Source organism: Chlamydotis macqueenii, chromosome 2, assembly GCF_036417535.1.
Source record: "Chlamydotis macqueenii isolate bChlMac1 chromosome 2, bChlMac1.mat, whole genome shotgun sequence".
Classification (NCBI taxonomy): Eukaryota; Metazoa; Chordata; class Aves; order Otidiformes; family Otididae; genus Chlamydotis; species Chlamydotis macqueenii.
The window spans coordinates 123,653,820-123,678,114 of record NC_141557.1 but is presented as its reverse complement, the minus strand read 5'-3'; the positions used below and the strand labels follow the sequence as shown (position 1 = coordinate 123,678,114).

Here is a 24,295-nt window from a genome sequence, read left to right as displayed (position 1 = left end):
AAAATGAACCTGCAGCTATGCAATTAGTACGTCCTGTAGAACAGATAGGCTGCTACTCCACATTAAGCCAAAGGTATGAAAAGAGTTCACCACATCTTGTCTAAAGTATCCCAGATCTACCCTTTTAAAACATTTCAACTGTGTAGTTCAAAAGCTGATTTAGAAAGCTATTTTAAACTGTATTTCCTATCTTGTCTTTCTTGTTGGTTGAAACAAACTTCAACTAAACAAGCCTATCTTAGCTCATCTTAAGAAGTACACATATACAATATCTAAAGTTTCAGTCATTTATTTGGTTATTTCTGAATCCTTAAGAACATGGTTAAGGCGAGAGATAAGCATATTAGTTACAATTTGTATAACAAGTAATAAAAAGATTGGAGTGTCTGTACACTACTTTTATTTAATACGCTTACTTACTGAATGATGCCTTCACAGCTCTACTCAGCTTAGCAGGCATTCTTGTGTAAACAGTATTTACTAGAACAAAAAGTTAACTAGTACTAGCCATACTCCTAATACGCTATTGCAGATCTACTCTTGCAAACAGAAAGCAGTAAAAATATTCATTTGTCTTAAACATACAAAGTACAGCATTGTTCTAAGTAACAACACGTAACTTTGCAAGTGATATCTGGTTCCTTTAGTTGCAATGGCTTATAGTAGTAGTAAACTAAATAAAAGACCTACGAAAAGAAGTCATAACACAATTGGAATTTCACATTGGTCAAGCATATAAGGCTACAGTTTTACAGTTTGTGAATAAACAAGATATGTTGAACTGTAACATTCCCAGCCATTATAGATGCAAATGCTTGATGCAGCATATCTTCTCTTAGCCTCCAGAAAGGCTCATGTGCAGAAGAAAAATCACTGAGTGTAATAGCCCAAGTTTAGTGGAATCATCATTATATATACGTACACACACACATACATGATGCAAGTTTAGACTTCAGGAACAGAATGATCCATCAGGCTTTTCATAATGCTAGTTGCCATCCTGAAGAAAAGGAAAAGGCATTCAGTTTTGTAAGGCAACTCTATAAGACCACTAAAGCTTCCAATTGCTGTATCTTTGTCATTAAATTGTATGAAAGGGCTAACAACAACTGGCCTTTTACTCTGCTATCTTTGACAACAAATATGTTGCTATAGAAAAGCTGCACCAAACTGCACACACAGAAGAGAAGCCCAGGATACTCAACATTTTTGTTAGTAACTGAGCTGTGTTACCAACATCTTTCAGGATGCGGGCATGTGTGCAAGCGGAGTACACAAGTGGGAGGGAAGGGGGGCAGGGGGAAAGGCGGCTGTTAGAACTGGTTTGTAGAAACAGCATACCAACTGGAATAAAAAAAAGACTCAATTATACTTGAAGGATTATTAGTATCTAGCAACTTCAAAAACATATTTTTGCAGGGAGATTTAGCTGTAGAAAGCCAGTGCTGCCAAAGGATTAGAAAAAGCCAACAGTATCCTGCCAAGAATCATGTTTACATCACCAGAATTAGTTGCACTAAAACCAACATTTTAGTTACAAGGTAACACATACTTGTGTTGTCCATGTAGTTGAAAGTTCTTGGAGACTTAAGTTTAGTAAAATTAGAAAAAAGGTTTTTCAAGAAAAGAAAAGGCAAAGGAGCATCAATAACATACGATTAGTTTAAAACTAGATCCAAACCACGTTGTTTGGACCAAAACATCAGATTAAGCAACTTTTCCCCCTACTCCCTATCCAGCCTTCATGTTAAGTTTGTAATTAGGTCTTATCACAAGTACGTTGTATTTAGCCTACAAACAACAGTCACTGTCAACACCATGGCTGCTTTGTTTATTACCTACCTCTTTATTATATACTCATAAATACTGGAAGGCATGATGGTAATGGTCACTACATTTCCAGCTGTTGCCAAGATGTCTGCAATCTGGGAGTCCTGTTATTCAACAAGAAATCATATGAGCAACATTACTCAAGCTGACTAATAAAAAGGCAGTTCAAGAGCTTTTTTCTAGACACATTGCACGCAGTTTCAGAGACACACAGCTCCTCGCTTAGAGTATTTAACCTTCAGGGCAAGTCACTGATCGTGCAGTGTTTGGTTATCAGCATCTTGCACGAGGTGACTAGAGAGGGGATATAGATGTTATACACAGAATTCCTACTAGAATTTGACACAGGCTGGCAGAAGGAAGTTTATTCTTTGTTTTGCCAGCAAAGTTCAACTAAAGATAAAATCTGAGGGTCAGCCTAGCCAGGTATAAGCAGAGAGGAAGAGAATAAGTTGCCCTGCCCACAGATACAAAATCATAAAGAAGCCTCAGAACACACGTCCCTCCCATCAAGTTTAGTTACCTCTCATCACTTACTTTCTTATTTTATGCACATTAAACCATACATTGCAGTCCTTTTATCTCTCCAAAACACAATTGCTGTACACACACAAGAAGCTCGCAGCTCTCCACAGCCACCACACACTACTTATTTTACCTTCAGTCCGATTACATTCTGGCCATTAATTTCACAGATGTTGTGCTCCGTAAGAAGTCCATTTCTCGCAGCAGAGCTGTCTTTCACTATTGAGGTTATTTTTCCATTCTTGAATATGAAACCAACGTGCCCTGTGCTGTCCTTATGCATAGTAATAATGCGTTCAAAAGGCCTGTAAGACATTTAACATGCAAAAGGAGGTTTCCAGTCTATTAAACCACAGAGAGAACCACCCAGTATTTCAGCATCTTTGACTTACAGAAAGTAATTTTACTCTGAAAGACTCATACATCAACTACAATTAAAAGTAGTTGGGTTTAACTTCATTTAGTTAATGTTATTACATAATATACACTTGTTTATAGACCTTACATGTTTTCCCTGCTTTACAGACATTTCACTATCTGAATTAAAAATAATACAAAAATCCCATACAACTTCCATCCACCCACAGCCACAGCCAACTAAACACAAGTGTCCATTACAAATTTAAGTTTGCTCTACAAAAGTTACACAGTAGGCAAAATACCATAGGCAGTTTTAACAACTGTACTCCAGAATCCTGCAGTCTACCTACAAGGCTTCCCTAACAACATTTCTACTGCTTTACAGAAAATAAAGCTTTAAATTGTGTCTTAAAAAGCTGGTAAATCCAGGAAGGAGGTGGGGAGTTGCGCACAGAAGTCAAAACAGAGCAGGGAATCTAGTACCACAGTATTTTGATTCAACACACAATAGAAGCAGCTGCCCTCCTAGACGCAGCATGCTCTCCATGGGGTCAAACTTGGTTCTTGAAGAAAGAACATTGAAAAAGCTTCAAGACATACACCTAGTCATATCACATATCATCTGTCTTCTCATAGCCTACAGACCTTATGTTGACTCTGACCTATTATTACTATATACACTTAGCTATATGCTAATTATCCAACAGATTTTTTTTTTTTTTAAATATCAGTATTGGTTCAAATATACTTTTAATGAAATTGGCATTAATTCATATGTAAGCAATGACGTTCCCAAGAAAACTATCATGCTAAATAAAAATGCAAGTGAAAATTTTAAACTCCTTAATGTAAGTGAATATTTTGGTACTGTCTTCTACTGCTTTTTTTTCAGTTAGTATAAGCAAAAGTCAAGTTGCATTAGAAAAAGGCACAAAACTCTTCAATTTACAGTTTGAGTCTGACTTGCGCTACCACTCATTCGTTTACCTTTAAAGTGCTATGCCTTATCATACCCAGGCAAGGGGTGTGCACTGGAAGTTTGCAAGTCAACTATTTTGACTGTTCCCCACAGGAGGGAGCACTTCTGACGATCTTTACTATTAAAGTACATGTACGAAGATTTTTATTTTTTTTTAATGCCTGCAGTGCTGCTCAAGTGAATGGAGATCCAAACCCACATAATCACACTGAGACGGACAACGACAATCTGTATCTGCAGCAGGCTTTACCTGTCCCGAATGATCATCGAAATCCTCTCTCCAGAAGCCTGTTTCAGAACTTTATGCGCTTTATCAGAACTCCATCCTGCACAGTTTTCACTGTTGATCTGCAGAACTTGGTCCCCAAACCGCAGACCAGCAAGGGATGCTGGAGAGTTTGCCTGAACTAACTGGACAAATATACCCTACAAAAGAAAAGTGGGGAAAAAGATGAAAGATGAAGACCAATAACAGAACACACAACACTTTAAAGCTTCCCATTCTCTATGTAATACCAACCAAATGGACAAAAGGACTTGCTAATTATCTCTCCTCAGGAGGCACTTGTGAAACGTCGGTCTGTTTCAAGACGTCTTCAAGAGGCTGACAGATAATTCATACTAGCATAAAGTTAGGAAGTAGGCAAATCTGTTCTTTCTAGACTTCTAGAAATAAAAAAAAACCCCACAACAAAAAACCAAGCATAAAAGCCTTACTTGAGAGGGTAAATACCATTCTGTTTTAACAAGAAATCTGAAAAACTGAATCAAGACAGACTAGTGGTAAACTTGCATATCTCCTTGTACATTTGACTAGTAATTCCTTTGCAAGACATCAGAGTATTTCTCCAACTGCATATAGATCAGCAACGCCAAGAACTCTATGGGAGATTTTTCCTTCTTTCACAACCCCGTTAGTTTTCAACTTTTTATCAATTATGACTTGCTACAACCTTAGGTTAAAAAAAAAAATCAAGGTGTTAAAAAAACTACTTCTAGCCAAAGTACCTCTAAAACTCAAGTTCAGCATATCAAGGAAAACTGTAGATAATACTTTTTGGGGCAGGGGAGCTGGGGGGGTGAAATTTAAAAAATAAAATGAAACATGCTACTCTGAGAAAACCCCAGCATTTCCTGAGTTAGAATTATAAGCACTAAAAGCACTTTAACCCTATATGAAACCTTGAGTACATTTTTTTTTTAAATCCTACACCACAAAACCAAAACAACAAGTAGAATAACATTTTCCATGCTAAGAACCAAAGTGTACTGAAACAGAAGATCCAGAGCAGGTTTAAGGATCTTCTTGCAGCTATGTTCATGTTAAGGGAAACTTGAAAAAGCTTCCTCCAAAATTACGCTTTACATGTAGGTAAGATGACGCCCTCACTATCCTTACTTTTCTCACCAGCAACACACTGCAAGAATCTATAAAAAGAGGAACTGCTTCTAAGCAATAGGCACTTCTCTGCATACTGCTGAACTTTAAGTACTGCCCAGTGTTTGCACAAACCCAGAGGAAAAAAAAAGGTCTTGAATTACTAGCAAGTATCACAGCAGCTCTGCAAGGACAATTTCATGCTCTAAAGTGAAAAAAAAAAGAAGTTACAAGTATTTTTCAGGTGTTATAAAACATATGGAAGTAAATCGCTGCTGTAAATTTAGATCCTAGTCCAGACAGCTGGAAAGCTAGTTACTGATTTAACGAAGGATTTTAAAATTCTGAATAATGGATAAGCAAGCATTATAGAGAAGACAATTTGTGACCGTACACTAACTTCGCTCCTAATTTAATCCAGCAGTTAGATCTCTATAGGCAAAAGCAAGCTTCTGTACTTACGTTGTCAACAGACTTCAGGCGAAGTCCAATTTTGCCATCTTGATCTTTACATAAAATTGCTTCACGGATGCCTTGCTTAATTTCTGCTCTGCGAATTCCAATGTCATTTCCAGTCACTGGAGCTACCATGTAATTAGTAGAAGGCCGTGTTACCAGTTGCTGATTAAAACAAAACAGCCAGACAATTTAGTTTCAGTTTTTTAAAATAGCTATACACATTAATTTATATCAAGTGCTATCAAAAAAAAAATAAAAATAAAAACATACCCACACAAATTACACCAGCTCTTCCCCACCCTCGTAACATTGGAAATACACGGCTCAGTTTAAGATCAGAGAAAAATAGGTACTATTACTCAAAACAATTCATTTATCAGTCAAGTATGGTACTTAAGACAAATAGCAGTCTACTATCTAGAATGCTAGATATACATTTTGTCCTTATACTTTTGCTTTCTAAAATATGCTTGACTGATACCTACACCCTGTGGCTCAGCAGCTGCTGCCACTGCTAAGTTTCTCTGCACCTCTTCCTCGTTGAGGCTCAGGCCCATATACTGAGAAAGTTCTGGATACAGTCTGGGGTATAAGCCTATAGGAAAAAAAAACAAAACAAAAAAACATTAGTACAATTGTTGGTTTAACAGAACAGTTTCTGCTTTCTTAAATACAACTGCTTCAATATATTTCATGCTATTGTGATGTATTTTAATTTTAAAATTAGGATGGAAGACTCCCTTGAGTCAGGATTGTTATTCTATCCCAGCTTAGAAAAACCAAACAAGCAGCACTTCTGAGATAAAGAGCTTACAGATAACTTTTACTTTCAGTTACTCCATTCATCATTTACAGCACAAGCAACATTTGACACACAGTGACAGGTTCCAAAAACAATGTTGTGCTGCAGTCCATCAAGACATGCCCTTGCTCCAAATCTTTTGGGCAATTAGTGAGGAACTACTCTCCCTCTCACTCCATGACAGCCTCCTGGCTGTAAGGTTCACAGTGAAGTCTGCTTTAATAGTCTTCACAAGAAATTAGCTGTCATTTTCTCACAGCTTCAAAATGAAGTCCTTTTAGACATGCTTCTCGGTAAGACAAAACAAACACAGTCCTTAAAATATCCAGCAGGAGATTCCTCTATGTCTGAGAGGAGCTGGGTACAAGGAGTGGGAGGAAAGGAAGTTAAAGTGACAGACTTGTCAGACCTTGAGTCAAACCATTCTGGAAATAAGCTTGATGTTGCTCTTGACATTCCACAGATAATTAACTGGTAAGATTTAACAAGTGGCAGTTATGAGAACTGTCCATTAAAGTCCACTCGCTGTTCTCACCAAATGGGTGGCGACAGAAAATGCTGCTCGGAAAGCGAGGTGGTGCAAGGGACAGCCTTGGAAGCAAGCAGGCTCTCCAGTTCACAAAGCTTAGGTTTCTAGTGTTCCTTTATGGGTACATGTGTACAATCAGCTATTATAAGAACCCACATTTGACCAGAAACTTAAAGTAACTTTTCTGGGAAGGAACACAAGGGTCACTGCAAGGCGAACTCCAGCGTAACAGAGACTTTTTTGCTCTTTAATACTTTTGCTGGTGATGTTTGCATGCTGTTTCACATGAGAGCTGTCCTGTTTGATCTTATTTCTAGACGGAACCATCAGCTTGCAGTTTAACCAACACTGATGAATAAGCTTTTACTGATTATTTCTTCTACAGCTGTCTTTTGCTTTCATTTTCAAGCCCCTAGGATTATACACAATTAACATTGCACAAGACTTCTGCAGCTACTCTATTATTCTCTTTTGTTCTTCAAAGACCACAACACAGGATGCATCTTTGCTGGCTATATTACAATTCTCATTCAAAACAGACACAGGTTCAAATAACAGAAAACATCCAGAGCTCTTGACATTGTATATTCTCCTGCCTCTGCCAGGACAGAGGTAGTCCCAGCAGGTTTGGCACATCCTAGACAGGGTGTAGGCCTCCCTTTCATCGGGATACATTAAGTGATTAATCACTCTTTAGCCACACACAGCTCCTGAGCAATTCACACACAAGGTGATGTCAAAATTATGTCATTTGGCCAGCAGGCACAAAAAAATTCAAACTCTGGGCAGCAGAAAGAATGCTGCCAAGAAGGGACTGCCGAAGCAAACATAAATTAAATCTGGTCTGTGACATTAAGCCAGGTAACTACCTATTCCAGAAAGGATCTACAAGAGGTGGCTCTCTGGTGAGCTATGTAAACTCCTGCCTTAAAGTCATCTTAGACAGACAAGTGCCAAGAGGAGAACTGGAGACAAAGTTACTTCGACCAAGCTCTAGTATCTGATCCATCGGCATTCTTGACAGCTGTTCCAGCGCTGCTGTGGCCATGCTGGTTGGAGGTTTTAGGCCTTTTAGACCAAGAAAAACTTACTAGCCCAGAGCTCTGAACTCAAACATACCTGTGCACCTTGTGGATGTACACATGCATGGGAAAAAAGGAGGAGAAAGGGGTACAAGTCATTCAGCTTTAGGTCTGATGGATTTCCCAACAGATATTTGATCTCAAAATCTGCTGGAAGCTTTATGTTGATAGCCTGATAAGACTACATTTAATCTTCCTGGGTATTTCTCTATTGACAAATATTTGTGTGTTTGTTACCAAGCAAGCTCACATGGAGAGGAAAGGCACTCAGACTCATACTGCTCTCTAAAGTTTACAAAAATACATTTACTAAATAAGGACAACTATGTTTTTGAGGTAAGAGTTAAAAAGAGCTCAAATGGTACCAACAGCAGACCCTGTTATGTTAGGCTCACAGGGAAAAGGATTTGAAAAGTTAGGTGAAGGGTTTGTGTTTGCCACAACTTCATTTTACAGGTAAACACTGTTTTGGTGTTTGGTTGGGTTTTTTTTTTGTTTTGGGGTTTTTTTACTCCTATAGCACCCCTATCAAGGTGGTTTGGGGCAGTTTTGGGAGTGCTGGCCTTTCTAAAAAGGCACGGTCTCACTCTTAGTAAACAGAATTACATAGTTTATAGGTATTTTTCACTCTACTGTAGGCTTTCGTAACTGCTTTCCACAACGTTAGGATACTATACAGTACATGAGCTTACCTCCATCATGAGGAATAGGAGCAGAAGCTTCAGACAAGATTGCTGGATTAGCTGGATTTGACGAAAAGGCAGTCTGAGCCTAAAAGCAAAGAAACTCACATCTGTTATCTTGCACAAGAAAAATCTATGATAGCTTTATTATGCAGCCAGGAGACTAAGTATTTTCTTTGTTCTTGTACATGCTAGTTACTATTCATCTTGAAGCTCTGAAGTTAATCTTTTTCTTTGTAATAAATAACTTCAGTACAACATGCTGTAGTTCGGTAGATCAACTTGTTTCTTCCTCAGAGATAAGGCTACAGTAACAATACAGAAAGGCTTTACTGTTCTGGTTTTGTCATTAAGCAAGTTAAAGAGCATAAGATCTCCTTAAAGACACATTAAAGTTAGCTGACAAAGCTTTATAACTTTAAGTTTTAAGGTATGACCTCGGGCAGAGTGTTTTGCAATTATTTTTTTTCAGCTGGATAGCAGCCATTTTTCTCTCTTCACCATTTACAGACAGTATTCATGAGTTCTGCCACAGTCCCTTATAGGCTGCAAGTTAAGTTCCACACAGTCCAATGCTACTAGTTTAATACCTTCTGAGAGAAATAGACCTTCTAAGATGATTTTTCTACAGAAGTTGCCACTACAGTGAACTCACTAAGCTTAGTTTCTATATCGCTTACTGACTTACAAATATAAGAGACAGTATTAAAGTAAGCCAGTCTCCTTCCTTCTCAATACCTCAGCTACCGCTTTTTTAGCCTTGTGTAATCATGACCAGTGAAAACCACGGCCTTAGAGGCCTGTCAAGTGAGATGGAAATAGCTATCCCAGTAGCATTCCTGAGGTTGAACGCCAAAGGTGGGGGGGAACTACTAAATGCATAGTGAAACATTATGCTGAACATGACATATAAATCACTAACACAATATGACAGTCACATTACTTAATGTTTTTAAGGAAATCATGCTCAAAAATAGAAGAGTAGTCCTGCACTCTCCAGGAAGTTGTTTTTAGAAAAAAGTTTCAGAGCAAGAATGACTCACTATTTTTCAGTATCAGATATATTTAGAAGAATAGTCTCCAACTGAAATGCTGCACAAGAAGAACAGGTTAGAATATTTCATGTAACAAGTCCGTTTGTTTTAATCAGCAGTCATTTCAATCTCACTCACTTGCAGACACAGACTTTGTCTTTCAGCACTGACCCCTTTTCTCCTGAGAGTGCTCTCAGACATATTTAAAAACACAGCATTTTTATAAAGTACTTTTGGGGAGAGGCAAACAATTTAGCCTTTGCTACCAAAAATATCAGGGAAAGTGATAATAACTGTATTTAGAAAAAACACTGTTTACTTCCTCTCTCTCACAGCTAGACTCAGCAGACAGCCCATTACGCCCTGTGGTTCCTACTACAGTCAGTAGGAGCAAGATGCTGTCACGTAACTGCTGAAGGGCATCTTCCTTATTGACACGGCAACAAGAACACCCAAGCCTCTCCACTGGGGATCTGTAATCGAATGCTCTTGGTTCTCGACCTCCCTTCCCTCCCAGTCCCACATTAATTTTCTCATAGGCTGTCTTGCTTGACATCCCACTCACCAAGTGGTAGAATTTTGTTAAATCCTAATTTAAACTCTGAGTAGACAGTCATCTTTAGGTACAACAACAAGCATCTGTCCCACATGAACTGATTTCAGGAAAACTGACCTTTGAGATTACAGTGTCAGCAACGACTAAACTAATTTAACAGAATAATTTATTATGCTCCCTATAGAAATCTCTATCCGGTGTAGTCTTATTTGTCTGTGAAACACCACAACAGACTACAAATGTAGTCACCCAAACAAGGCACTCTGCCCAAGTTCATAAGCTCTGCTAAGCGTATGGGCAAGACAGTGTGCAAGAAGAGACCCTGCTCTGTAAAGTGACAGAACTTATATCAAGGTTCACAGGAACCAGCTGTCCTGGTTTCAGCAGGGATGGAGTTAATTTTCTTCTCAGTAGCTGGTGTGTTTTGGATTTTGTGTGTGAAGAATGTTGATAAAAACATTCTGATGATACGAGTTGTTGTTAATGAGACCAAGGACACTGTCTGGCTTTCCAAGTCTCGTTAACGTGCAGATGCGGGAAGCTGGGCAAAAGACAGACAGAATAATTGATCCAAACTGGCCAAAGAGAGTATTCCATGCCATAAACGTCATGCTCAGTATATAAGTGGGGGTTGCCCATGGGAGGGGGCATCATTTTCAGTTATTCCTTTTCTTGTCGGGTATCCGTTTGGGCACCCTTGGCATTCTTTTCTTCTTGCTTGCTTGCTGGCATCGTTCCCTCTACCTTGCTAGCTTGCTCTCCCCCTTTGCTTGCTGCTCGGTGTTGTTCCTGTGATCGCTGCTCAGGACGGGCTGCGTCGGTCATTCGGACATCGGGTGGTGAGAAATTGTACATTGTTCATTTTGTATATTTTGTAGATATTAATATCCTTATATCCTGTTAGCTTTGTAGTTTTTAGTATTTTCAGTAAACTGTTTTTATCTCAACCCACGAGTTTTCCTTTCTTCCCAATTTCTCTCCCCTGTCCCACTAGGTAGGGGCAGGGTGAATAAGAAACTGTGTGGTGATCCGGGCTAAACCACCACAGTCTTTTTGGCGCCCAACGTGGGGCTCGAAGGGGCCTCACTAGATCAGTCGTGAGATCATCGGACCTTAGTCTGAGGATCCAAGGTTCAAGCCCCGGTCAGTCCCGAAGGGTTGAGATAAGGACAGGTTTGAACACAGTGTGTTGAAAACAGATTTGTTACAAGTGTTCATTAAGCCGGTTTGGTCATCACTGGGCACAATGTTATTTTATTTGTTCTCGCAGTTGTTTTTAGAGCTGTACTGGATAGCACCCTACTTGCCGTATTTTCTGTTTGTCGGTGTTTGTGCACGCTTTATCAATGATGTGTGTTGGATCAAAGGTATCGTTCTGCTGTGCTATGCGGCACTGATTTGTTTAGTGAGATTGCTGGTAACGGGACCATTTTCATATCTGTACTCAATGGCGGCGGGCAGTGTGCAGAGTGAGGAGGCAGAGGCAGCTCCACCCGGGTATTTCGGGAGCCATCTTGTGGGTGTTGTTTGGAACTATACCTGTTGTTTTGTTCCGGGAAGCCAGGCCGCGGGGGGAACATCTGTTTACAGCTTTCCCCACCTCACCAAGCTAATTTCAACAGCTTTTGAGAATTTTGAATACCCTCTTTATACCCCTACCACCATGTTCATGGTGACAAGTCTCTTGCAGCTATCTCAGATCTTGATATTGATGAAGTTTAAACAGTTTTTTAAAAGTATTATGGCTCCTCCAATCCCCGCAACAGACACTGTGGCTACTCAAACTGCTGCTACAAATACTGCAGCTACTTCAGCCGCTACGGCAGGTGCTGCAGCTACCCCAGCCCCTGCTACGGGCACTGCGATTGCTTCAGCCCCCACGCCAGACACTGTGGCTACTCAAACCTCGGCAAGCAGTACCAAAGAGAAACCGAAAAACCAATCATCTACACCAGTATCAGTTGCCCCTGTACATAAGAAATACACCAAAAAATCAGTTCGCATAGTGAAAGATGATGATGAACCAGGCCCATCACATGATCAGGGAGACACAGAAGGGGAGGTAGTCACCCGATCCCTATCCCTGAGTGAGCTGCGAGATATGCGAAAAGATTTCAGCCGTAATCAAGGTGAGCAACTTGTCACCTGGTTGCTCCGATGCTGGGACAGAGGGGCCAGTAGCCTGGAATTAGAAGGCAGGGAAGCCAGGCAGCTGGGATCTCTGTCTAGGGAAGCAGCCATTGACAGGGCAATTGGAAGAGAGTCAGCAGCCTGCAGCCTCTGGAGGCGACTCCTGTCAGGCGTGAGGGACAGGTATTTCTTTAAGGAAGATATTGTATGCCACCCAAGCAAGTGGACCACCATGGAGAGAGGTATCCAGTTTCTGAGAGAATTAGCTGTTCGGGAGCTGATTTATCATAACCTGGATGACCCACGGACATCCGTAGATCCAGATGAAATTGAATGTACCCGACCCATGTGGCGGAAATTTGTACAGAGTGCACCATCATCGTATGCCAACTCATTGGCAGCAATGAGTTGGAAAGATGATGAGATGCCACCAGTACGTGCAGTGGCTAACCAGCTCCGACAATATGAAGACAATCTCTCTTCCCCGATGCGGGCCTGTGTCTCAGCTATAGAAAGACTGACTGAGAAATCTGAAAGCCAGTTTGAAAAACTGTTAGAAAAACTATCTGAGGTGTGTGAGAAACTCGAAGATTCTTGCTCCCCACCTACACGGACTAATATCTCAGCTATTAGAAGAAGACCTCATCCTCCTCCTGCTCAAGGGAGACGGTACACCCGACGAGATGACCTATGGTTTACCTTGCGTGACCAAGGAGAGGATATGAGGAAGTGGGATGGAAAGCCTACCTCGGCCCTAGAGGCACGTGTACGTGAGTTGCGAGGTAAAACAATCACAAAGGGAGGTTCTTCCAGGCAATTTGCTGCTCCAGTCTCCAGTGGGCAGTTCCCCAGACAGCGTAGAAGGGCTGATCTTACCTCTGATCCTATGGAAGGAACTTCTGATTCATATTCACAGAAAGTGAATAGAAAATATTACAAACAGGACTAGAGGGGCCCTGCCTCCAGCCAGGCGGAGGAGAGGGACAACAGAGTTTATTGGACTGTATGGATTAAATGGCCTGGCACATCAGACCCACAAAGGTATAAAGCTCTAGTAGACACTGGTGCACAGTGTACTCTAATACCATCAAGCTATAAAGGGGCACAACCCATTTGTATTTCTGGAGTGACAGGAGGATCCCAAGAGCTGACTGTATTGGAGGCTGAAGTAAGTTTGACTGGGAATGAGTGGCAAAAGCACCCCATAGTGACTGGCCCAGATGCTCCATGCATTCTTGGTATAGATTACCTCAGGAGTGGGTATTTTAAAGACCCAAAAGGGCACCGGTGGGCTTTTGGTATAGCCACCGTGGAGACAGAGAAAAATAAACAGCTGTCCATCTTGCCCAGACTTTCAAAGGACCCTTCCATTGTGGGAAAGCTGAAGGTTGAAGAACAAAAGGTACCAATTGCTACTACCACGGTGCACCGGCGGCAATATCGCACCAACCGAGACTCCATAATCCCCATCCTCAAGCTGATTCGTCGACTGGAGAGCCAGGGAGTGATCAGCAAGTCCCGCTCACCCTTTAACAGTCCCATATGGCCAGTGCGAAAATCTAATGGAGAATGGAGACTAACAATGGACTATCGTGGCCTAAATGAGGTTACACCACCAATGAGTGCTGCCGTGCCAGACATGCTAGAACTTCAGTATGAACTGGAGTCAAAAGCAGCCAAGTGGTATGCCACCATCGATATTGCCAATGCGTTCTTCTCCATTCCTCTGGCACCAGAATGCAGGCCACAGTTTGCTTTCACTTGGAGGGGTGTCCAGTACACCTGGAATCGACTGCCCCAGGGGTGGAAACACAGCCCCACCATTTGCCATGGACTGATCCAGACTGTATTAGAAAAGGGTGGAGCTCCAGAACATCTGCAATACATTGATGACATCATCGTATGGGGCAACACAGCAGAAGAAGTTTTTGAGAAAGGGGAGAAAATAATCCAAATCCTTCTGAAAGCCGGTTTTGCAATAAAACAAAGCAAAGTCAAGGGGCCTGCACAAGAGATCCAGTTTTTAGGAGTAAAGTGGCAAGATGGACGTCGTCACATTCCAATGGATGTGGTCAACAAAATAACAGCTATGGCTCCACCAGCTAACAAAAAGGAAACACAAGCCTTTTTAGGTGTTGTGGGTTTCTGGAGAATGCATATTCCAAATTACAGTATGATTGTAAGCCCTCTCTATGAAGTGACTCGAAAGAAGAATGATTTTAAATGGGGCCCTGAACAACGACAAGCCTTTGAACAAATTAAACAGGAGATTGTTCATGCAGTAGCCCTTGGGCCAGTCCGGACAGGACAAGATGTGAAAAACATCCTCTACACCGCAGCCGGGGAGAATGGCCCTACCTGGAGTCTTTGGCAGAGAACATCAGGAGAGACTCGAGGTCGACCCCTAGGCTTTTGGAGCCGGGGATATAGAGGATCTGAGGCTCGCTATACTCCAACTGAAAAAGAGATACTGGCAGCATACGAAGGAGTTCGAGCTGCTTCAGAAGTGATTGGTACTGAAGCACAGCTCCTCCTGGCACCCCGATTGCCAGTGTTGGGCTGGATGTTCAAAGGGAAGGTCCCCTCTACACATCATGCAACTGATGCCACGTGGAGTAAATGGGTCGCACTGATCACACAGCGAGCCCGAATAGGAAACCCCAATCGCCCAGGAATCTTAGAAGTAATCACAGATTGGCCAGAAGGCAAAGATTTTGGAATGCCGCCAGAGGAAGAGGTGATACGTGCTGAAGAAGCCCCACCATACAACAACCTCCCAGAAAATGAGAGGCGATATGCTTTGTTCACTGATGGATCCTGTCGTATTGTAGGAAAACATCGAAAGTGGAAAGCTGCTGTGTGGAGTCCTACACGACGAGTGGCAGAAGCCACTGAAGGCCAAGGTGAATCAAGTCAGTTTGCAGAGGTGAAAGCCATCCAGCTGGCTTTAGACATTGCTGAACGGGAAAAATGGCCAAAGCTCTATCTCTACACTGACTCATGGATGGTGGCAAATGCCCTGTGGGGGTGGTTAAAGCAATGGAAACAGAGCAACTGGCAGCGCAGAGGCAAACCCATCTGGGCTGCCGCACTGTGGCAAGATATTGCTGCCCGGTTAGAGAAGCTTGTTGTAAAAGTACGTCACGTAGATGCTCACATACCCAAGAGTCGAGCCACTGAAGAACATCAAAACAACCAGCAAGTGGATCAGGCTGCTAAGATTAAAGTTTCCCAAGTGGACTTAGACTGGCAACACAGAGGTGAACTATTTTTAGCTCGGTGGGCCCATGACACCTCAGGTCATCAAGGAAGAGACGCAACATACAAATGGGCTCGTGATCGAGGGGTGGATTTAACCATGGACACTATTGCACAGGTTATCCACGACTGTGAGACATGCGCTGCAATTAAGCAAGCCAAGCGGCTAAAGCCTCTTTGGTATGGAGGACGATGGCTGAAATACAAATATGGAGAGGCCTGGCAGATTGATTACATCACACTCCCACAAACTCGCCAAGGCAAGCGCTATGTGCTTACAATGGTAGAAGCAACCACTGGGTGGCTAGAGACATATTCTGTACCCCATGCCACCGCCCGAAACACCATCTTGGGCCTTGAGAAGCAAGTTCTCTGGCGACATGGCACTCCAGACAGAATAGAGTCAGACAATGGGACTCATTTCCGAAACAACCTCATAGATACCTGGGCCAAAGAGCATGGCATTGAGTGGGTATATCACATCCCCTATCACGCACCAGCCTCTGGAAAGATTGAACGGTACAATGGACTGCTGAAAACTACACTGAAAGCAATGGGTGGTGGAAGCTTCAAAAACTGGGACAAACATTTAGCAAAAGCCACTTGGTTAGTCAACACTCGGGGATCCATCAATCGAGCTGGCCCTGCCCAATCTGAACTTTTACATACTGTAGATGGTGATAAAGTTCCTGTGGTGCATGTAAGGAATATGTTGGGGAAAACAGTCTGGGTTATTCCTCCTCTGGGCAAAGGCAAACCCATTCGTGGGATTGCCTTCGCTCAAGGACCTGGATGTACTTGGTGGGTGATGCGGGAGGATGGGGAAGTCCGATGTGTACCTCAAGGAGATTTGATTCTAGGTGAAAACAGCCAATAATTTGAACTGTATATAATCATGTCTGTAGTTCTTTTATGTTCTATCAGAGGTAGTGAAGCAAGAATCACACTCAACAGTGAAGAACAAGCTTCGATGAAACCGAGCGATGTGCAGCAGTGATGGAGTCAGAACTGGTGACCAACAACCCCCTCGAGATCAACATCTTCAACTTGCAGACCATGGACGTGATACACCAGCCGCGCCAGAGGTACCAGCTACGAGTTCCAGATGCAGTATGTAACAACTTCACACTACATACCATCTCTCCTGCCCTGAGAGACTGCTATCACAGATGGGGCCCAAAGTCATGGACTAAATTAACTCAACAGACTTTGGAGGGATAGCTCATAGATTGAGATAGTGATATCTGTGTGTATATCTATAAGCATGACGTAAATGGTATGGAATAAGGGGTGGATACTGTCCTGGTTTCAGCAGGGATGGAGTTAATTTTCTTCTCAGTAGCTGGTGTGTTTTGGATTTTGTGTGTGAAGAATGTTGATAAAAACATTCTGATGATACGAGTTGTTGTTAATGAGACCAAGGACACTGTCTGGCTTTCCAAGTCTCGTTAACGTGCAGATGCGGGAAGCTGGGCAAAAGACAGACAGAATAATTGATCCAAACTGGCCAAAGAGAGTATTCCATGCCATAAACGTCATGCTCAGTATATAAGTGGGGGTTGCCCATGGGAGGGGGCATCATTTTCAGTTATTCCTTTTCTTGTCGGGTATCCGTTTGGGCACCCTTGGCATTCTTTTCTTCTTGCTTGCTTGCTGGCATCGTTCCCTCTACCTTGCTAGCTTGCTCTCCCCCTTTGCTTGCTGCTCGGTGTTGTTCCTGTGATCGCTGCTCAGGACGGGCTGCGTCGGTCATTCGGACATCGGGTGGTGAGAAATTGTACATTGTTCATTTTGTATATTTTGTAGATATTAATATCCTTATATCCTGTTAGCTTTGTAGTTTTTAGTATTTTCAGTAAACTGTTTTTATCTCAACCCACGAGTTTTCCTTTCTTCCCAATTTCTCTCCCCTGTCCCACTAGGTAGGGGCAGGGTGAATAAGAAACTGTGTGGTGATCCGGGCTAAACCACCACACCAGCACAGAGATACCCTTCTTCCATTTCCTCACTGCTTCATTCAGTGGTCAAAAAAAGTAGTAGGAAGACCTCATTTAATATTTTTAATTGTAACAAACTCCAGCAGCTTGTCGTTGAAAGACTGAAGGAGCACATTCTTGCCTCCAGGCTGTTTTTAAGTTCAGCATTACCTGCGTGTAGATAAAGGACTTTGGTCAGATAAGAATGGGGCAGGTCAGGCGAACACAAAGAAAAACCCCAACACAGTGCTCACAACTTCAAAGGCCTCATCCCACACATATGAACACAGGTGAGACTGAGGCACTCCACTCTGGGACAGCACAGGAGAGCTAATAAGCTGCTCTGTGCAGTTTCCTTGATTGCTTCCCAATGAGAATGACAAGGACAGAAGCAGCAGCCACCTGAAAATGCAGTGTAACTCACTGCTGCTGCTTAAACTGGGAGGGAATCCAGTTTATGTTTAGGAAAGAAAAATGGAAGCTAGGTAAAATGCTGAAGACAGCAAAGACACTCCCTGTGAAATACATTCATGTCAAATCTCTCACAGAGTTTTATCCATTAAAGTGTTTTTCATTATTTTATTTCACAGATTTTTTTTTCATCCTTGTCCTGTCTAATAATAAATATGTTAATATTCTTACACATATAGGGTTTTTACACAAACATGATAATCTTGGAAATATTTAGAAAACTGATCACCACCATGAAAAAGCCAGAGGACAAGTCTGAGATTCCAGATGATATTAAGAGTCAGTGCTCTTTTTTTTGCGCCTAACTGACCATGAAAGCTTTCTGCCACGGGTTTGGACATCAGGAATGAGACCCAGTGGGTTTATCAGTTTAGTCAATATCTATTCATCATGTCAGAGCTGAAGTAAGAGAAGAGACTGACTATGCTCATCTACTTAAGACCAAGTATCTATATATTAAAAAAAATGACATATATCAAACACACTGAAGATAAATGACAATAAAAAGAATATGTGAAACAAAATTTTACCACTGTTGAGTGTATTTATAAGCATTAAACATACTATATCAAGCTACAAAGTAAAAAGTTTGTCTCTCTCTTTTTAGAGTATGATGGTAAAACACAAACCGATACCTGCACTAGAAGTCTCCCCTCCCCTAGATGAAAACTGATCACATCTATTATGGTCATAAAAACTCATCTTAAAGCTCACCATACCTGAATAACTTTGTCCACCTTCAGATCTTCCAGGGAAGGATAGAGAGACATTTTGATGCTGTCTCACTGGGTAGAGGGAACACCAAAAAACCAAACCACAAACAGAAACAAGACAAAACAAACAACAGGGTTAGTTGTCAGTATTTACTTAGCATTACAACTTCAAAAACCAAAAAAGAAAGCAGATATAAAGCATTAAATAAGTGACCTGCAAGTCAGTTGATCTGCAGCCTGCAAGTATTAGCACTACAGATACCTGGCACTGCAGATAGATTAAACAGGTAGTCTTAATGGAATTTATTATCAGTAAGAGACTTTGCGTAATAAGCTTTATTTAATATACTTAGCATTGACAAAGTTTAGGTCTCAAGGATGAGAAAGCCTACAGAGAGAAAACCATTTCACAAGAAGTATTACAAAGAGATTTCAGGAGGCCAGGATGGAATGATGATGACAGTCTAATCACTGTCCTCTTACTCCTCCTCCCAAGTAAGACAGTATTTTATATACAGCTGCAGAAGCTTTCACTCTGTTACCCCAAGTACCTGAAGACTTTCATCAGTTCTGATGTTCCAGTAAGAAGTCACTAAAGAGAACTGTCTTCCCATGTCCACTTGCAACACATTAATTGCATCAAGAGACTACAAAGCAGCCAGATTCAGTCAGCAGTGAGTTTCAAAACACACAGAGGCTTCAGGCTGGCTCTCATGTGATGTTGGCAGAGCCCTATGACAACTTATCAGGAAGTAATTAAAAATAAATAAATAAATAAATAAAAGGAAAAGAAAACAAGCAAAAACAAAAAAAAAAACACTTCACATCATCCTCTAAGGCACCACACTGATACCCAGCTCTGCTAGAGCCAGGCACCTGAGGCTTTGGGAAATCTCATTTTCCTGAGCTCCTTCACTCATACTCTCACCAAGGTCAGCTGAACTCTTCAAGACTGCAATGAAACATTTGACAACAACATATGAGAACATCTTAATGAGGAGGGGAGAGGGACAGAAACAGAAAAACAACAAAATGTGATATCGTTTCGCAAGTTACAAAAGGCACTAAGAACACAGTTAATGAGGCAGCTTTATTAAAAGCTTTTGGTTTGGGGATTCATTTGCTCATCCAAAGAACAGAGGTCCTTATTCATGTAGCAATTTAGCAATACTTCCAGACTAAAAGTGACCACTGCATAAACCTTTGAGCTACTGCTTCTCTAAGTGCAGATATCAAGTTGATTTTTTGGAAAAAAAAACAACACACACACTGATGCCTAATGTGATTTTGCAGTAACACAATAGACATCTCTTCATATTACGCTAAGTTCATCAACATCTTTTCTACTTGTTCAGCAGAGTGGCCAACAGCTCCAGTATCATGTCAAACTACAATTAGAACTTAAAAAAAAAAAAGTGTGCCCTAAACATGACAGAGATCTAAATTGCAAACACATGGCCAATTATGTTGTAATAATTAATTGCCACTGACATTTTTGACTAATTATTGCAACTAAATCAAACATAGTTGAAGCCTGGAAGCTTTATAAATTAAACATACATATTTAAAACCAGTTTAAAATTCTGTTTTAATCCAGCATTGACCTGAAGCAACCAAGTGCTTTTGCTCACCCAAAGCAGGTAATAGCAAATGCAAGCCCAAACCCAGCAAACTCCTCACTCAGGTAAGCGGTGCCCCGACACTGCATTCTGCTGCCAACACCAGTCGAGTCACAAGCAGCACCAGACTCACCATCTACTTTTACACTACAGCTGCCCTAGTACATCCAGGTCCAAGCACTGGAACACGTTCAAAGTCAGTGCCCCGCCGGCAGCACACTCCCAGGCAGGAAAAGAGGGCAGGCCAAGGACAGCGTGTTTCCAAAGGAGCCCAGGGTGATTAGGGGTACAGGAGCAGCATTTTGTGGATGGCAACCTCAACCTTCCTCTAGTTTACAAAGAGGAGCATGGTGCTTTCTGTAGAAAAGCATTAGCAAAGCTAAACATATAGCAGTTCTCAGATCACATAAGATAACACTCCAGTGGCTTATCCTGCCACTTTACAACCTCACAGCTACCGCTCCTCCCCAGCCGAGGGCTCACGAACCCAAGTGTTTGTCACAGCTACCAAGGAGTTGCCAGGCTAGCTCCCTCATCGTAATCTCACCAGTTACTATTTCTGGTTTTCCAACTAAATAGCTAGAATAACTGTTCCCACGGTAATTGCATTCAGTGAGCTCGTGACTTTACAAAGGGTATTTTCAATTTCTGCACAGGCAGTTGTAACACAAACACCTCTCATCAGGTAATGAGATCCACAGAAATACTGTATTTAGTTCAGTTTGTTTGTTTTGTTTTTTTTTTTTTTTTTAGTAACAACTGCGACTATCATGGACCACCAGTAACCACAAGAAGAACTTGTCCGTGATTTCTGTGCAGCATTATTCACAGTACAAACAAGAGTTTCAGCGGGCACTGTAACAGCTTTAGGAACTGAGGAGTAGCTACCACAAAACATGAATCACTAAAACCTCCTTCTCTCTCAGAAATCTACAACAACATCAGAATAATTTTCCTTGATCATTTCCACAATCCTGCATTTTATGAGGAACAGAACTGTTTAGGAAAGCAAAAGTCAAAGCCAAAGGAAAACTGTGGGGCAGGAGGGATAGCCATAACTCAGCTAGCAACCCACAAAATTCAGTGGTGAATGAAGACCTCTCCCCATTTCTCAACACCCTTGGCTGGAAAGTCCAACCGCCAGTGTCCGTCAGCACGTCCCAATAAGCAGATCCTGTTCACCAAACGGAAGTGCCGGGACACTGGCCCGAGACACGTGGAAAGGCAGCACTCGTGACACCCCGGGTTGCCAGCAGGAAGTCTTGCCGGTGGGAGAGATCCCGAACAGCCCCGTTGGGAGATGGGCTTCCCCACGCACTCTCCAGGTCGGAAAGCGTGGAGCTGAACGCAGCGTGGGATCCAGCTGAACCCCAATTCTGGCCAGCCTGTAGCAACTGCTGTCTGAAAGCACCAGCAGCCAATACTGGGAGAGAGGAAAAAACCAAACCAAAACAAAAAAATGCCACTCACGAGCGTTTTCTGACTGTGGCCCGTGGAGAGAGTACAGCAGGCCACAAAGCCACCATCTCTACTGAAACACTGGTTTCCACCTCCAGAAGTTAGAAGCCTATGAACCCCAAAAGTCATCTTTAAAGCAGATCCGGGACAAAACCTCCCGGAGGTCAGGCTGAGACATCAGGGACCGAGCAACTGTTTTGCAAGAGACGTTTTCTACCAATAACTCAGCGTTTCCCTTCTGATACAGACATAATTACTGCTCTCAGTATGTATTTAGCTCTGAAACCCGCCGCCTCCATTTCACGCCTGAAGGAGGGCTCCCCCGTCCCAAAAGCCGCGTCACCTCTACTCCACCCCGGCAGCAACCTTTAGCCAGTCGACAAAGAAGGCATTACAAGTGCCCGGGTCTCCTTACCGGAACCGGCCGAGAAGTACGGTCATTTACGCAATGATCCCGCAGTCCGAACGACAGGCCAGGAGACAGCCCCCACCTTCACCCCCCCACCCCAGCCCCCCAACCCCAGGACGGCAGACACAGACAGGCACGCAGCCGTTTATTCACCGCTGCTTTCTCCGGTGGCGGCCGGAGGAGCGCCTCGGAGTGGCGGGCCCCTCTTGCCCCAGCAACGGGCAGACACACAGTGCCCTCGCAAACGGCGCGGCCAAGCCGTCACCGGCCTCCGGCTCCGGCTTCCCCCGCCGCGCCCCCTCCCCGTTCCGCCATGCCCGGCCCCGCAGCGCCCCGCACCCTCTCAGGCCGTCGAGGACGGGCCGCACCCCCCACCCCGGCCCGCGCACAAAGGGCGCCGGGGGAGGCCGCCCCGCCAGCCGACCCCAGCCCCTCCTTTACCTCCGATCCAAGCAGCGGCTGCCGTTCGTCGGGGCCCTCAGCGGGGAGAGGGGCGGCTGCGACGCAGCTCCCGCAAGGTCTCCGCAGCGTCGCTATGAGGGGAGCGGGGGCGGTGGCGGAGAGGGGCCGGCCCCGCGCATGCTCCGCCGGCGGCGGCGGGAGTGGGCCGGGCCCGGGGCCGCGTCTCTCCGCTAGCGGCTGTGGGGCTGGAGGGGCGGGGAACCGGGCGGCGGTGGCGGGTCTCTCTCCCCACCGCGGCCGCCAGCGCACCCCTCTGTTCGCTTGCTTTGCTCACGCGATGGCTCGCCGCTGGCGTTCTTCAGTTTTCATATAATCACAGGATAGTTTGGGTCGGAAGGGGTCTTCAAAGGTCATCTGCTCCAAGCCCCCTGCAAGGAGCAGGGACGTCTCCAACCAGATCAGGTTGCTCAGAGCCCTGTCCAGCCTGGCCTTGAATGTTTCAAGTGGCATCCACCACCTCTCTGGGCAACCTGTGCCAGTGTTCTACCTCCCTCATTGTAAACATTTTTTTCCTAATGTCCAGTCTGAATCTACCTCCTTCCATTTTAAAACCATTACCCCTCATCCTATCACAACAGGTCCTGCTGAAGAGTTTCTCCTCATCTTTCCTATAAGCCCCCTTTAGATACCGGAAGAAGTACTGGAAGAATTTTTGTACTGCCTTTGCGTCATTCATTTGCCCTTAGTGGTTCACAGCTGTCATCTTCATGAAGTGAAGTGTCCTCCTCTATTCATTTTCCAACTTTTTTTTTTTTTCCTGTAGTAAGGTATACCCTGCTAACTGCCTTGCATCAGCTTTGTGTTGCACATTTCCTGGCCTGGCATGGGTGAGTTGCAACAGGCAAGAGCCGAGGTGATCACATCACCTGGCCCACAGCCCAGTGCCTGCATGGGCCTTCACCCATTGGAGTGGGTGATCCGTGGGCAGATCATACTTCCTGGAGAAGCTCCCCCAGAGAAACCGTGATGTAAAGTCCACCAGCGACAGGGAAATCCCAAAACAAGCTCAGAAAGAGGCTTTCGTACTCAATTACCATAATTATTCTGCATTTGCCTTATTGTCATAGTTCAGCCCCAATTGGGACCAGACCACACAGTCTCTCTCACTCCCCCTACCCTCCGGGAGAATAGGGAGAGATAATATAAGAAAAAACGGCTCGAGGTTTGAGATAAGGTCAGGGAGAAAATCCTTAAAGTTACCGTTATGGGCAAAACAGACTCGACTTGGGGAAAACTATTCATTTATTACTACAAACAGCAGGATAATGAGACAGAGGACAAGATAACCTCCCCCCACCCCTCCCTCTTCCCAAGCTTAACATTATCTCTACTACCTTCACAGGCTCCAGGTGAATCTCTACTCCTCCATGGACCTCCATGGGCTGCAGGGGGACAACCTGCTCCACCATGGTCGTCACCACAGGCTGCAGGGGAATCTTGGCCAGGAGCCGCATTACTCCTCCCCCTCCTTCTGAACTGACCTTGGCATCTGCAGCTGTTTCTCTCACAAGAAAAGTTCTTCACAACAGGCTGGCAGACACCTCTCAGAATCTCTTCACATCATCCATCTCATCTCCTCTCC

At 43.4% G+C, this 24,295-nt stretch overlaps 1 protein-coding gene across 1 annotated transcript; it reads right to left on the bottom strand.

Annotated features, from left to right (window-relative positions):
- Positions 1–273: 273 nt before the first annotated feature.
- SDCBP (syndecan binding protein) lies at positions 274–22,833 on the bottom strand. Its single transcript, XM_086742365.1, has 9 exons — positions 22,693–22,833; positions 18,772–18,837; positions 8,637–8,715; positions 6,017–6,126; positions 5,535–5,693; positions 3,945–4,120; positions 2,489–2,660; positions 1,843–1,934; positions 274–1,000 (listed from the first exon to the last, which is right to left on the bottom strand). The coding sequence occupies exons 2-9, from the start codon at positions 18,820–18,822 to the stop codon at positions 946–948; spliced, it is 894 nt and encodes a 297-aa protein (XP_086598491.1). The 5' UTR covers positions 18,823–18,837; positions 22,693–22,833; the 3' UTR covers positions 274–945.
- Between the last annotated feature and the right edge of the window lie 1,462 nt (positions 22,834–24,295).

Coding starts and splice junctions, on each gene's coding strand:
- SDCBP (XM_086742365.1), bottom strand. CDS start 18,822: ATGTCTCTCTATCCTTCCCTGGAAGATCTGAAGGTGGACAAAGTTATT. Junction 8,716..18,771: donor AGGTGGACAAAGTTATTCAG/GTATGGTGAGCT, acceptor CTTTGCTTTTAG/GCTCAGACTGCCTTTTCGTC. Junction 6,127..8,636: donor TCCTATTCCTCATGATGGAG/GTAAGCTCATGT, acceptor TTTTTCCTATAG/GCTTATACCCCAGACTGTAT.